Here is a 14,191-nt window from a genome sequence, read left to right as displayed (position 1 = left end):
CAGTTAACATCACTAACAGTCAGTTAACATTACTAACAGTCACTTATCATCACTAACATCAGCTATCAGTCAGCTAACATCACTAACTGTCAGTTAACATCAGCTAGTAGTCAGCTAAGATCACTAAGAGTCAGCTGACAGTCAGTTAACAGTCAGCTAACATTACTAACAGTCAGTCATCATCAGCTAGTAGTCAGTTAACATCACTAAGAGTCAGCTAACAGTCAGTTAACAGTCAGCTAACAGTCAGTTAACATCAGCTAACATCAATAACAGTCAGCTAACAGTCAGTTAACATCAGCTAACAGTCTGTTAACATCGGCTAACAGTCAGTTAACATTGACTAACAGTCAGCTAACATCACTAAAAGTCAGCTAACAGTCAGTTAACAGTCAACTAATATCACTAACAGTCAGTTAACAGTCAGCTAACATCAATAACAGTCAGCTAACAGTCAGTTAACATCAGCTAACAGTCAGTTAACATCGGCTAACAGTCAGCTAACATCACTAACGGTATAGACATGGTGGTTGTGGTAACTTAGGGGCTTTTGGACCAAATAAACCAGAGAATATGAGAAACAACAACCGAATAAAGCAAATCAGACACTTTATATTTCAAACATCTGATTATATGTGATCATGATGCTTTAACAGTTTGGTTTGGAGGAGAGTTGGAGATTTTTATCTGTTGTCACAACATGCTCAGAATGTTTCCATATGGCAGCGGCCTTATTGGAGATTTTAAGAAGCTCCTGTTTTGCGAATTTTTGCTTCATTTAATTAATTACTGACCGTTAGCTCGCCAAGCTAATGCAACTCATTTGCTACGCTCCCAGTGAACGTTGTGTATCTACGTGCAGTGGTGGAATAAGTATTCAGATCCTTTACTTAAGTAAATATACCAAGACAGCAATGTAAAAATACTCCATTACGTAGTGAGTGAAAGTCCTGCGTGAAAAATCCTACTTAAATAAAAGTACATAAGTATTAGCAGCAAAATGTAGTTAAAGTATGAAACTAAAAGTAGTGGTTTGGTCCCTCTGGAGACTGGACTACTGCAATAGGGATCTTCACAGGGATCCCTGGCAGGAACGTCCTGAAGCTCCAGTACATTCAGAACAGCGCTGCCAGGATCCTGATGAGAGTGTTAAAACACCAACATATAACTCCAAATTCTGTTTTCATTGCACTGGCTCCCTGTCTCCTTCAGGATTGACTACAAAGTCCTGCTACTCACATACAAATCCATCAACGGACCCTAACCTACAGGAACTGATCATACCACAAAACTCCACCCGCACCCTCAGATCTGCCAGCAGCTTGCTCCTCCGGGCCCCCAGTACTAAGCTTCGCACCATGGGGCCCCCAGTACCAAGCTCTGCACCATGGGGCCCCCAGTACCAAGCTCTGCACCATGGGGCCCCCAGTACTAAGCTCCGCACCATGGGGGATCGAGCTTTCTGCTCTGCTGCACCACGCTTGTGGAACAGCCTACCTAACCATCTGAAGGCAGCACAGACCCTAATCTCTTTTAAAAAAGGCCTAAAAACCTTTCTATTCAGGAAGGACTTTTTTATCTTAACTCTAATTACTATTTTCTTTATGTTGTGTGTTCTATGTTATTAATACTGTAGCACTTTGGGTTTCACTATGAATGAAAAGTGCGGTACAAATTAAATGTATTATTATTTTCATATATGACATCATTAGATTATTAATAGTGAAGCATCAGTGTTAGAGCAGCATGTTACTGTTGTAGCTGCTGGAGGTGGAGCTAGTTTACACTACTTTATATACGGTTAGCTAGTTTAGTCCAGTGGTTCCCAACCTAGGGGTCGGGGCCCCTCCAAAGGGTCAGCAGATAAATCTGAGGGGTGGTGAGATGATTAATGGGAGAGGAAAGAAGAAAAAACAAAGTTCTGATACACAAATCTGTTTTCAGTTTTTGGACTTTTTCTCTAATCTTTGATTTTTGGTGAAATATTGGATCATTTGAACATTTATTGAAATGAAAGCATGTGAGAAGTTTAGAGGGAAAAATCACTATTTGGTGGAGCTGTTAACAACTCATAGACATGTGAAATGTGACCCCGACTACACACTGCTTTTTGTAAGACGTCAAAAGCCAAAAAGGTTGGAAACCACTGGTTTCATCTTTAACAATGTGTTGTATTTTAAAAGCTTGTTATATTATCCATTGTGTCAAATCTTCATCTGAAAAGTAACTAAAGCTGTCAAATAAATGTAGTGGAGTAGAAAGTACAATATTTCCCTCTGAAATGTAGAAAGTAGCATCACATGGAAATACTCAAGTTAAGTACAAGTACCTCAAAACTGTACTTAAGTACAGAATTAGTCACTTTCCACCACTGTCTACATTCAACACATGACGCAGCATCCAAGAGAAAAATAATTTTCTTAATAAGTTTATATTTGAAAGTGATCCAACCAGAAGCTTTAGACAAAAAAAATCAAAAAAACGTTGCTGCACCCGAGCTGTCAGACCGTCAGACTTTGGTCAGGTTTCTGAACTCTTGGATAGAAACTAAAAGAAGTACTTCATATCATCATTACACATGAAATACAGGTGTGAAAATTTCTTTCATACTCTTTTTGTTTTTATTTGTGTGTATTTTTTAAATCCTTGTAACCTGCGTCTTTGCTCATAATCAGGCAGAAACTACACGTTTATTTTATGAGCTGTATAATTTCCTAAAACATTAAGGCCAATTAAAGTGTACCCATAAGTCTATTTATTTATAGTTATGAAAGGATGAATTTGCAAGTGAAACATAAATGCAGATGCAAATTACATTAATTTAAAATGCTGATGGACGTTCAGTTTCTGAGCATTGAAGTGCAGTTTAATTTTTTGTTTGAATACAGGTTCATTGTGCAGGTGCAGATACTTATGTTTTAAGAGGATGCAGTTAAGGGAATAAATGTATCATAGACAGTGTTTAAAGAAAGTAGAAGCACCCCAATGTAAAAATACTCAATTACAAGTAAAAGTCCTGCATTTAAAATCCTACTTAAGTAAAAGTACAGAAGTATTACCAGGTAAATTTACTTAAAGTATTACAAGTAAAAGTACTTGTTTTGCAGAAAATCAGGCTGTGACTGATATTAAATACCTGTAATAAATTATATTATTGATACTGATGAATCAGTGCATAAGCAGCAGTTTATTGTCAATATTTGATCTTTAATCTTAAATAATGCCGTGTAATTTAGAAGTTTATTTTATTAAATGTAAAATTTTAATCTGAAAAGCAAGTAAAAATATAGTAAATGTAGTGGAGTATAAAGTATAACATTTCCCGCTGAATTTTAGTGGAATAGAACTACAAAATACAAATACCAGGGCTCTGAGCCTGGAACATAAGATACATTTTAAGACAGAAATATGCCAAAATGATCAGAATATCTGCCATAAATTCAACAAGATTCTGTGCTAACGAGCTGCAGCAGGGTGACGTTAGTTCAAAGGGTTTAATTAGGTCAAGTAGACATCTGAGTTTAGTCATAATTGTGCCATCGGGGCCGCTCACGTTGGGTAGTTTGGCAGTCAGAGCCCACTTACTGTTTTCTCTCAGACGTTTCCCAAACCTAATCCTGATTTAGAGAGATCTTATGTTATTAACTGGCCTTAACTCACCTTAATGAGAACTTACATGTTGAAACTAAACTACAGCTCACACGGTGTATGTTTCAGACGGGTAAAACTTTTTAGATCAAAGCTCTCAGTATTAGATGTTTCTTTCTGATATTTTATATCCATTTTCACTTCAAAAAAGCGCTGAAAATTGCAGGTGTTATCACCACTTTTTCTCTTTGCAGACTAGAAAACATCTTTAAAACAGTGGAAATCCATCTTTCATGGGGAGCGACATCTTTTCTGTTGTTTCATGCTCATAGTTTTTTTTTTTGCACAGATTCTCAGGAAAGGCAATAATATCCTATAATCAAAATCAGCATGTATCCATCTTTTGATTTGGAAACTGCAAAATGGTTTCACAGAACCTTTAATGGATGCTTCATTTCAAAGGAGAGTAATGTCTTGTGAATTTGTGAGAAAACAACAAAGAGAATAACCTCATCTCCATCTCTGTATATACAGACTGATGCTTTCCTTTGTTCTTCCAGATGCTGACCTGTCTGGAACATATGTACCATGACCTGGGTTTGGTCAAAGACTTCAACATAAACCCCATCACACTCAAGAGATGGCTGGTGAGACCTACATGACCACTAAAACCAGAGCAAAATCTCTAAATACCCTTAAAAAAAAGTCTGCTCTCACTTAGTTTTACATTTTCTTTAAAGATCCACATGCCTCAAACCTCTTGTCTCCCTCTCTGTGCAGCTTTGTATTCATGACAACTACAGGAATAATCCCTTCCACAACTTCCGCCACTGTTTCTGTGTCACCCAGATGATGTACAGTATGATCTGCCTCTGCAGCCTACAGGTAATGAGCGTCGTGGTTTGTCTTGTTAGCAGAGCTGGACACATAAGACCCAAAGGACGGGTTAACAATTTTTCCAGTGTGTCTTAAAACAGTAGTCAGGTGTCAAATGTGCTTTTTAATGTAAGTGATGGAGGCCAAAATCCACAGTGTGTCCACACAGTCATTTAAAAGTCTCTGTGAAGCTTATATTCAGCTTCAGCAGTCTGAGTTAGTCATATCAAGTGGATATCTGACACATTTACAGTCTTTTTAGCATCAAATTCCCTCTTTGTGTTTCCTCGGACAGTGTTTCCCTGTTGAGCTGCAGGTGGAAGTATAGTAACAAAAAGAGGGACTTTGGCACTAAAAAGACTGTAACGTTGAAAGATATCTACTTGATTTGACTCATTTGGACGCTGAAGCTTCATATTAGCTTCAGATAAACTTTTAAATACATTTAAAATCTATTATTGTTTTAAGACAGGCTTGAAAAATTGTGTGAACCTTCAATATTTTTTCATAACTTCATAGTCTGATGTGTCAGTGTGTAATGTGTTGGTTGTGGCTCGTAGTGATGAACCTACAGAGAATTATCAGTGACTCTGCAGCTCCTCTCGGCTTTACGGAGCTTTATAATGAGTTTCAGTTCATTGTTTATCTGTCCGGCTGCATCTTTACTGTTTCGGTTCACTCTCAGCGCTCTCATAGCGTCATTTTGGGACGCAGCAGGCAGCTGTTTTCCAAGAAAAAACTGTAAAAAGCCGCTGTACACTACCTGCTCAGCACCAAACGGCAAACTGACACAGTTAGCTGTAGACTAGCTGGTGAACATAGTGGAGCATTTAGCAGCTAAAGAGCCAGATATTTCCCTCAGGAGCTGGTGGAGAACAAAAACAGAGCTGAAAGAGAGTGAATATTGGACTTATATTCACCAGGTGGACAGAAACACGACTCCACTTGAATGATAATGTTGCTCCGTAACTGCTGGATGTGGAAATAAACAACTGTTTGCTGACAAGTTCAACATATCAACTTAAAAGCTGATGATGTGTCAGTGTTGTGTTCACAGCTTGTTTCTGCTGAAAACTAGTGACCTAAAAAATCAGTTACTGCAGCTTTAAAGAGTTTTGTTTCTCTCTTTCTTTCTCTGTGTTCACCATCAAGTAAAACTTTAATTAATATATTGTATTTGAAAATGACAGCATGCCGTCAGTCTAAGAGACGTCAGTGGATTTGGAAAGCTCAGGGGGAGAAATGACAAGAGGATGAGGAAGAAGATGGGGGCGTGATGAAGGAGATGTGTGTCTGAAAGGGGAAAGAAAAGAAAAAAGTGAAAGAGGAGCTTCTTCCTCTGTCGTCAGGGACGACTATTCACTGGAGGTTTAATTATCGCAGCCTAATGGCTGATTATGAAGCATCTGCACTAGTGATGTGCTAACGAGGTCACACACACTCATCACACTCACACATATGATATGTGTCTATTTGAGGGTAGAAGATGAGATCACACACACACACGTGAACGCACATATGGTAATGACCTTTTACTGATAAAAGACTCAGAGACTGAACTGATGTATTAACTGATATAAATGTGTGTTTGTTTGTCTTTTAGGAGAAATTCACTCAGGTGGACATTTTGATTCTCATGACAGCCGCTGTGTGTCATGATCTCGATCACCCCGGATTCAACAACACGTAAGACACACACACACACTAATTTAACAAATTAATTAATTAACTAATTCATTGTTCCCTTCCTCTTTCCCTCCCCCTTACACTGGTTTCTGCATTGATTTTACCTTTACCTTTTCCATTAAGTCCTGTGTTCTCCTTTGAGAAAAATCTGAAACAAAAGGAGAGAATTTTATATTTTAAATTCTTTGATTTCTTGATTGCGCCCCCTCGTTTTACATTATTTCAATTAAATACTGTTCCATTGTCCGTCTACATAGCTGGAGTCCTTATTTTGATACAGCAAATCAAATCTTGCATAAATTGATAACATGGCGTTCTATCATAGGCAGAACAGACAGTCACACTAAGACCAAGACGCCCCTCAGCTGCTGTCAATCCAACACAGACCTAATAATACAAAACTTTTAACAATACATTTAAATATTGTCCAGTAACACAGTTATTGACAGCTAGGAAAGACTGGCGACCGACGAAGAATGGTGACAGTTAGGAAAGACTGCTGATGTTTGGGAAAGACCAGAGCTGGGATGTGGAGGCTTGGCAGGCCGAAGCACATCCTTCATAAGGAGGAACCCATCATTAATGGAAAGATATATTATAAAATACCCCCGGATTGGGCGAGGGCAGGGGAAGATGATTGACCCACACGACAGACCATTGTAATGACCACCCATGACGGACAATTGACTACGGAACAGCTAAGCGATTTATCCCGGATCTGCAGATGTGGGAAGATATGCAAAAACAAGAGACGTGTTAAGATACACCAGTCAAAGATGAAGTGCTTGCAACCTACCAGTAATGTGCAACGCACAGGGAAAACTGGTGAGACGGAGGAGAGGCACAAAACCACAAACCACCACAGTCCCCAAAATCTCCAGGTACATGAAGAAGAGGAGGGCATGAACAGCCCTCAGAGATTCCCAGAAAGAGGCAGTGAAATGGCCTCCTGCCGTCAAAGACGGATTGGGAGATGTTTGATCACGACGTGGACCATGTGCTGAGAGCAGCGATGGCAGGGGACGTGTGAGAGAGCTCAGGGCCATGTCTTCAAACATCTGGAGCGTAGGGCCTGATCGCTATGGGAAGAAGAAGCTAAGAGCCAGATCAAACACAAACCCAAAGGAAAACAGACGCCTGAAGGAGAGAGCAACCCCAAGAGGTGAAGCAACAGAGGATGAGAAACCAGCACTCCCCGAAATCCAAGACAACCTGAGGGAACGCATTAAGATCTTGAACCCATTCGAATATGTGGCAAAAATTCTGGGTGACAAAAGATCAGGGGAATTGAAAGCAACAAAGGAGGAAGTGAGGGAGCACCTTTGTCAACTCCACAGTGACTCCAGCAGGGAGGACAGCTTGGAGGAAATGGAGAAACTTATCACACCAGCTGAACCAACTATACCCTTCAGAGTAGAGGAACCAAGCTGGCGGGAAGACAACAACTTTCTCAAGGTGGCCAGGCTGATCACTTTCATGTTGGACAACGAATACATGGACACTTAAGAAAGGTGGAGTTCTGGAGGTACCTGGCTGTCTTGAGCACACCAGTGTAATCTCTAAGACCATTGAGGATGCAAAGAGGAACCATGGTGACCTGACAGTACTGTGGCTTGTTCTAACCAAGGCCTACAGAACAATACCCCACAAGCAAGTGGAAGTAACACTGAAGACCTACCAAGTCCCGGAGTGATTCTAGAAACTCTTACAGTGCTACTTCGACAAGTTAAATATGTGTTTCACCTGCAGGAACTTCACCACTGACTGGCAGAGACTAGAGGTGGACATTCTCACTGGGTACACAATCTCAGTGATTCTGTTTTCTGCAGCAATGAACCCTCTAGTTAAGTCAGCAGAGAGGTTACGTCAGGGTACAGTACCAGCAAGCGGCATCCAACAGGTGCCAATCTGGGTAAAATACAGAAGCCTGGTACTGGGGGAGGGGGGTCTGTCCAGGATCAGTTTCGCTTTAAGATCGGAAAGGACATCATCCCAACGGTCCAAGAGAAACCGGCGAAGAGCTTTGGGAGGTTCTTAGTCAGGCAGAAACCTGGATGACATCTCTGGAGAAGAGCGGCCTACCTGGCAAGTTTAAAGCCTGGGGATACCAACACAGGGTGCTTACCAGACTGCTCTGGCCACTGCTTGTTTACAAGGTACTGGTTTCCACTGTACAAGGCAACAAAAACACATCAGGCCATGATGCTGGGAGACAGTAAAGATGCAACAGTACGCCAGGCAGGCATTGAGGTCTGGCAGGCATTGAGGGAGGAGGGGGATCGCCTGCACCATGCCGACATCGTCGGGTCAGTAGTTCAGGGCAGGCTAAGTCTGGGCTGCTCCACTAGGGCAAGTTGGAACAAAGCTAACCCAAAGGAGTGGTGTGGCCTGGTGCAGAGGGAGATCTGTAAGGCAGAGGAGGGAAACCGACATGTCAAGGCTGTAGCCACGAACAAGCAGGGCAGCTGGATGAGGTGGGACCATGTGGAAGAGGACGTTGATCTGGCATCATCACCAGATTCTAACACAGTTGGCTGCTGGTGTGAAGCAGGCAAGAAAGAAGCCAAAACAACTTTCTATTGGCCCTTCTTTCATCCACTCTCTCCAGTCACGGGAGATTGCAGAAGTATGGATGAGGAGCAAAGGAGTCCTGACCACGGCAAGCAACTGGGAGATGCAGACAGACTTTAAGAAGCAGCTCAAATTCCCAGAGGATATAACTCACACTAGCCTCAGACCCGATATTGTCCTCTGGTCCAAAGGTGCGGAGCACGTGGCTCTTATCGAGTTTACAGTTCCCTGCGAAGGGAGGATGGTGGAGGCACATTAGCGCAAGCTAAAGAAATATCAGGCCCTTATCTTCGAGAGCCAACAGAATGGATGAAAGGCCTGGAACCTGCCTGTGGAAGTCGGCTGCAGGGGCTTCGCAGGGCAGTCTCTCTGGAAAGCTCTTGGACTGTTTGGGATTGAAGGCCCAGCTAGCGGCTGGTAGCCAACATCACCAAGCAGGTAGAGGCAGCATCCCAGTGGATCTGGATAAAGTGGAATGATGGCAGAGCAAACCTGGCGATAGGCCAACAACATCATAGAGTCGATTGGTGGGCAGTGGGGGTAGTACCAGGATGCTGGTCGAGCCCCCGTGAAATGTCATGGACATAAACTGATGAAACACTCAGGCCCAGTTTGGAGGGAGGTGCCTTGAGGGAGGGGAAGAAGGAGAGAGCAAAGCCGATGGCTCACAGATGGCGCAGGGGCGAGTACGTAAGATGAACTGGTTGCGATAACCCTCATCCTATTTTGCATAAACATGTTGACGTTAGTTTTGATTGTAAAGAAGGATATTAAATGTGATTTCAGTTGGACTTTTAATCACTTCATGGTTTTGAAGCAGCCTGTTTGTTTGACATGTTGTTAATGTTTGAACCAGGACGACCCTTCAGGTCTTTTGAAGTCTTTTCGTTGTTTGGGACAAAATTTTTGGTGAAGCAGATTTTAGTTTTTATGCTCCGAGCTGCTGGAACAGTCAGCTGAAAGTGTATTTAATATTTTAAAGTTAAAACCTATTTTGCTTTTGATTTACTTTATTTAATCATTTCTTTTATTGTATTAGTGCTTTTAAATTTTATTTTCCCTCATATCAATTTAATCTATTTTATTGTTTTTACTATTAAATTTTTATTTGCTTGTGTGCATTAGTCTCAAATTGTTTTACTGTCTTATTATCAACTTGTCAGTCGTATGTGAAACACTTTGAGTTGCACTAACCTGTGCAAAATGTACTAAACAGATTAAGTTTTATCCCTCTCTCTCTTTCCTTTTCACCATCTCCCTCATCATCCATATTCTTCCCTTTGTCTCTCACTTCCTTTGCTGTCTCCTTTGGTCTTTTAAAAAAAATATTAACTCACAAAATTAAGACAGCAAAACAGAAAATACAGAATTCTTGCAATTAAATAACAAACGAGTCAGTCCTAACATCTCTAACCCTTTAATTATTACTATCCTTCAATTCTCACTGTATTAAGGGTGATCTTGGATTGATTTTTATAGTGACATTAAGTATTTTTCCACTGGTGACCATGTCTCAGCGTATAACAAGGGCCTAAAAGCTTCCTTTTCTAACTTAATCATTTCTTTGTGAGTTGGCGTATTTAAAACAATCCACTTATTCATGATTACCCTCTTTATGACCATACATAGAGAGAGAGAAAGATATTTTTGTTCTTTGAAGATTCTCCACTGAAGTTAATCTCCCAGTTTACATGACTGTGGTTTTATTCGGTCTTCTCTCTTTAATAATTTCTTCTCCCGTGTTTCATCTCCGTCTTTCAGATACCAGATTAATGCCAGAACGGAGCTGGCGGTTCGTTATAACGACATCTCCCCTCTGGAGAATCACCACTGCGCTGTGGCCTTCCAGATCTTCTCTCAGCCCGACTGCAACATCTTCTCCCACTTCGACCCCGAGGCGTTCAAGCAGATACGACAGGTTGGGCTGAATGTGTTTATCAGTGTCAGTTACTGCTGGGCGATCATTAGCAGTGAAAAGATCTGTTGTCCACATTAATGCAGGAATGAAGAGATTTATCTGATATATCGACAGTTTCATGTCCCCACATCCTGCTCTAAGATATTGTATATATATTGATAATGAAAATAATCACTTGTTGCAGCTCTGAACACCTTTAGAAATCAGTTGTTTGTGTCTGTGTGTTTGTCAGGGAACCATCACGCTGATCTTGGCCACCGACATGGCGCGACACGGCGAGATCCTCGACTCCTTCAAGCAGAAAGTCGACAATTTTCACTACACGGATGAAGAGCACGTCACTTGTGTGAGCATCTATTCACACACACGTCTTCGTAGTGCAATAATATACAGTGATATAACACTCTGAAAGGTGCTATTCTACTTCATTAGATCCTTTATTTTTGACACTTAAAGTACATTCTACTTTTACTCGAGCATAAATCTGAATTCAGGACTTGCAGCTGAGTTTAATCACGCTGTTGTATCTCTCACTTCTCCCATCACTGCCTGAGTGTCTGTCTGATAACTCGACCTATAAATACAATAATTAAGTTCTTTATACATCATGTATTTTCAAGTACTAAACAGAGTTACACTGTGTTGTCTCGTCTGGCGACTTTCTATATTTTTCATCTCATGTTTGGATCCAAACCAACAATGAACTGATCTACTAACAAGTATTGTGTGTGTATCAAAGCCTGATATATCTTATTCCTCCAAAAACTATTAAAACCACGTCATGATGTTGGATATAAAACATGAAATGAAATAATTAACTTTACAAGTATTCCAGCTTGATGAAATATATAAAAGTGTGTTTAAACTGTTTAAATTAAGGCCAGCGTCCCGTCTCATAACACCAGGTTACCATCTATGCCAATACATGTGACGTAGTTAATCATGGTGACCTTTGACCTCTGTGCTCTGTGCAGCTGAAGATGGTGCTCATCAAGTGCTGCGACATTTCCAACGAGGTGCGGCCGATGGAGGTGGCTGAGCCCTGGGTGGACTGCCTGCTGGAGGAGTACTTCATGCAGGTGGGTTTATTTTCATACCAATCAGCTGTTCTCAGACTGAAGATGGTTTTGTTTTTTTTCCTGTAGCTGAAGTCAGATATGATTAGAATAAAATAAATCTGTGTGTGTGTGTGTGCCGCTCAGAGCGACAGGGAGAAGTCTGAAGGACTTCCTGTGGCTCCGTTCATGGACAGAGAAAAGGTCACCAAGCCGACGGCTCAGATCGGCTTCATCAAGTTCGTCCTCATCCCCATGTTTGAGACTGTGATGAAGGTGAATATGCAGCACAGTGATGACAGTGATGATGAAGGTGAAAGTAGCAGCACTTCTGATGATATCTGCAGTGTTAATCAAATGTGTGTCTTCTGAATAATTAACAAAACTCATGCTTATTGATTATTCTGTTTATTCTCTACATAATAATATCTATGAGCATTTACTGCCGTTGCTGTGCAGAAGAATCTGAGCTTTAGCCAGTTCATAAAGGCTTAAAACACTGAAACCTCAAGTGTCCTTGAGCGAGACAGTTTGTATATGAGGGGAAAAAATGGAAGTTGCTTTTCTGCATCTTTTGTGCTGATATGTTTAAGAATAAACAACACTTCTCGCTCTGAATACGACTTCAAAGCGACGTTAGGAGAAATCTGCATCGAGTGCGGGTTAAATGCATATTTCAGAAGTGCGTGAACGATGTGTTTGTCTCAGTGACATCACCGGGGCGGCTGCAGCTCAGGAGGTAGAGCTGGTTGTTCACCAATCTGAAGGTTGGTGGTTCGATCACCGGCTCTTCCAGTCCGCATGACGAAGTGTCCTTTGGCCAGAGCATTAGAAACTCCTCCTGATGAACGGGTGAATGTCGGCATGTAGCCTGAAGCGCTTCGAGTGGCAGATAAGACTAGAAAGTCGTTATATAAATGCAGCTCATCTACCGTTTAACACTTGCCCACCAGTTAGTCGGCCCACACTTGATGCCCACTTCTCCTAAAACGGCCTCAAAGCGGTATTTAATGTATTCAACGTTACACAATTCACCACCATCTACTGCACAACACCTGTCCATCTGTCGGCTGCTTTCAGGACAATAATCAACAGACAAGAAGATGCTGAAATTTATGACATGTTGGAGTCAGTGTGAATATTATTTTTTGACAAATATCACAAGAAATCACATTTTTAAAGGATATCTGGTACATTATTACAATTAACAGACTAAATAATCTTCATTTTGTTGCATTATTATCTAATAAAGCTTAAAAATGATGTTTTTCAACTCAGAACCTCAGTGATACTGGAAGTAACAGTGACATTTATAATATAAACACAAAGTAAAACAGGCTTTTCAGTGATGATACAGATACTTAGAGTGTGTGTGTGTGTGTGTGTGTGTGTGTGTGTGTGTGTGTGTGTGTGTGTTAGCTGTTCCCACAGATTGAGGAGGCGATGGTGGCGCCACTCAGAGACTCAAGAGACCGATACGAAGAGCTCAAACAGATTGATGACGCCATGAATGAGGTTGGAGGATTTCTATGAGTGTGTGTGTGTGAGTGTGTGTGAGTGTGTGTGTGTGTGTGTGTGTGTGTGTGTGTGTGTGGATGTATTTTATGTCCTCGGTGCAGATTGTGACTGAGCGATGTTCCCTTCAGGTGCAGAAGAAGAAAACCGAGAACTTGACCATGGGAGGGAAGAAGAAGTAAAACTTTTTGAAAAGGTTGGAGCGAACAGATCAGATCAGATCAGATCAGATCAGATCAGATCAGATCAGATCAGATCAGATCAGATCAGATCAGATCAGAGGCTAAGAGACATTATTATAGACAAAACTATGAATCAATAATGAAATAATCATGAGTTGCAGCCCTGTAAATGTGCTCTATAGATAAACTTTCCTTATTCATGAATCTAACGTGTGTGTTTCAGCACCAGTGAAGCAGCGTGACGTTAAGTAAACTGGAGTTTGTCAGACACATCGGTCGGTTTGTGAGCTGAAAGCCTCCATCACTCTCTGTCGTCCGCTCACTGCAGCCCGCTGACGAGCCGCAGACCTGCAGCGTTTATGATCCGGTCGAGACGTCGGGTCTGGTTTCACTGGTCTGTTGGTGGGAAAACGATGACGAAGCGGGTTTGACAGCAGCAGCAGCTCTGAGACAAACCGACGGACTCACGGAGCAGACGGACAATCCAAAGCCTTTTTCAGGGAACGACAACATTTGTACAGCACAGAGTAACAGTCAGTGAACAATATTTAGATACATATCTTGCATTGTTTTTTTATTTGAAATGTGTTGTTTTTTTTACAGATTGTACAGATTTTTAGTGACATTTGTTCTTTGCTACAAAATATAAATAAAAGCACTACTTTAATTACAAAATCCTGTCTGGACTCTTAATGTCTCTACTTATGATTGTTGGACATGTGACACTTTAAATCCTTTTATTTAACATTTATTAACAGTTAATAAATGTTTATGACACATTATAATGTAGCTATAAACAG

At 41.1% G+C, this 14,191-nt stretch overlaps 1 protein-coding gene across 4 annotated transcripts in view; it reads left to right on the top strand.

The window, feature by feature from the left end:
- Positions 1-14,066, top strand: part of pde9aa (phosphodiesterase 9aa) — a 44,929-nt gene extending 30,863 nt beyond the window's left edge. For all 4 annotated transcript variants that reach the window (XM_042426562.1, XM_042426561.1, XM_042426564.1 and 1 more), the window contains 10 exons: positions 4,149-4,235; positions 4,369-4,473; positions 6,068-6,150; positions 10,483-10,639; positions 10,872-10,985; positions 11,614-11,718; positions 11,842-11,970; positions 13,114-13,209; positions 13,341-13,405; positions 13,615-14,066. In XM_042426562.1, coding sequence (XP_042282496.1) covers positions 4,149-4,235; positions 4,369-4,473; positions 6,068-6,150; positions 10,483-10,639; positions 10,872-10,985; positions 11,614-11,718; positions 11,842-11,970; positions 13,114-13,209; positions 13,341-13,391 — 927 coding nt within the window. In that variant the 3' untranslated portion in view covers positions 13,392-13,405; positions 13,615-14,066. The remainder of the gene's footprint in view (positions 1-4,148; positions 4,236-4,368; positions 4,474-6,067; positions 6,151-10,482; positions 10,640-10,871; positions 10,986-11,613; positions 11,719-11,841; positions 11,971-13,113; positions 13,210-13,340; positions 13,406-13,614) is intronic.
- The last annotated feature ends 125 nt before the right edge of the window (positions 14,067-14,191 follow it).

The sequence above is a fragment of the Thunnus maccoyii genome, chromosome 11 (genome assembly GCF_910596095.1).
Source record: "Thunnus maccoyii chromosome 11, fThuMac1.1, whole genome shotgun sequence".
Classification (NCBI taxonomy): domain Eukaryota; kingdom Metazoa; phylum Chordata; class Actinopteri; order Scombriformes; family Scombridae; genus Thunnus; species Thunnus maccoyii.
The sequence above is the reverse complement of the archived record's forward strand: the minus strand, read 5'-3'. Positions and strand labels throughout refer to the sequence as shown.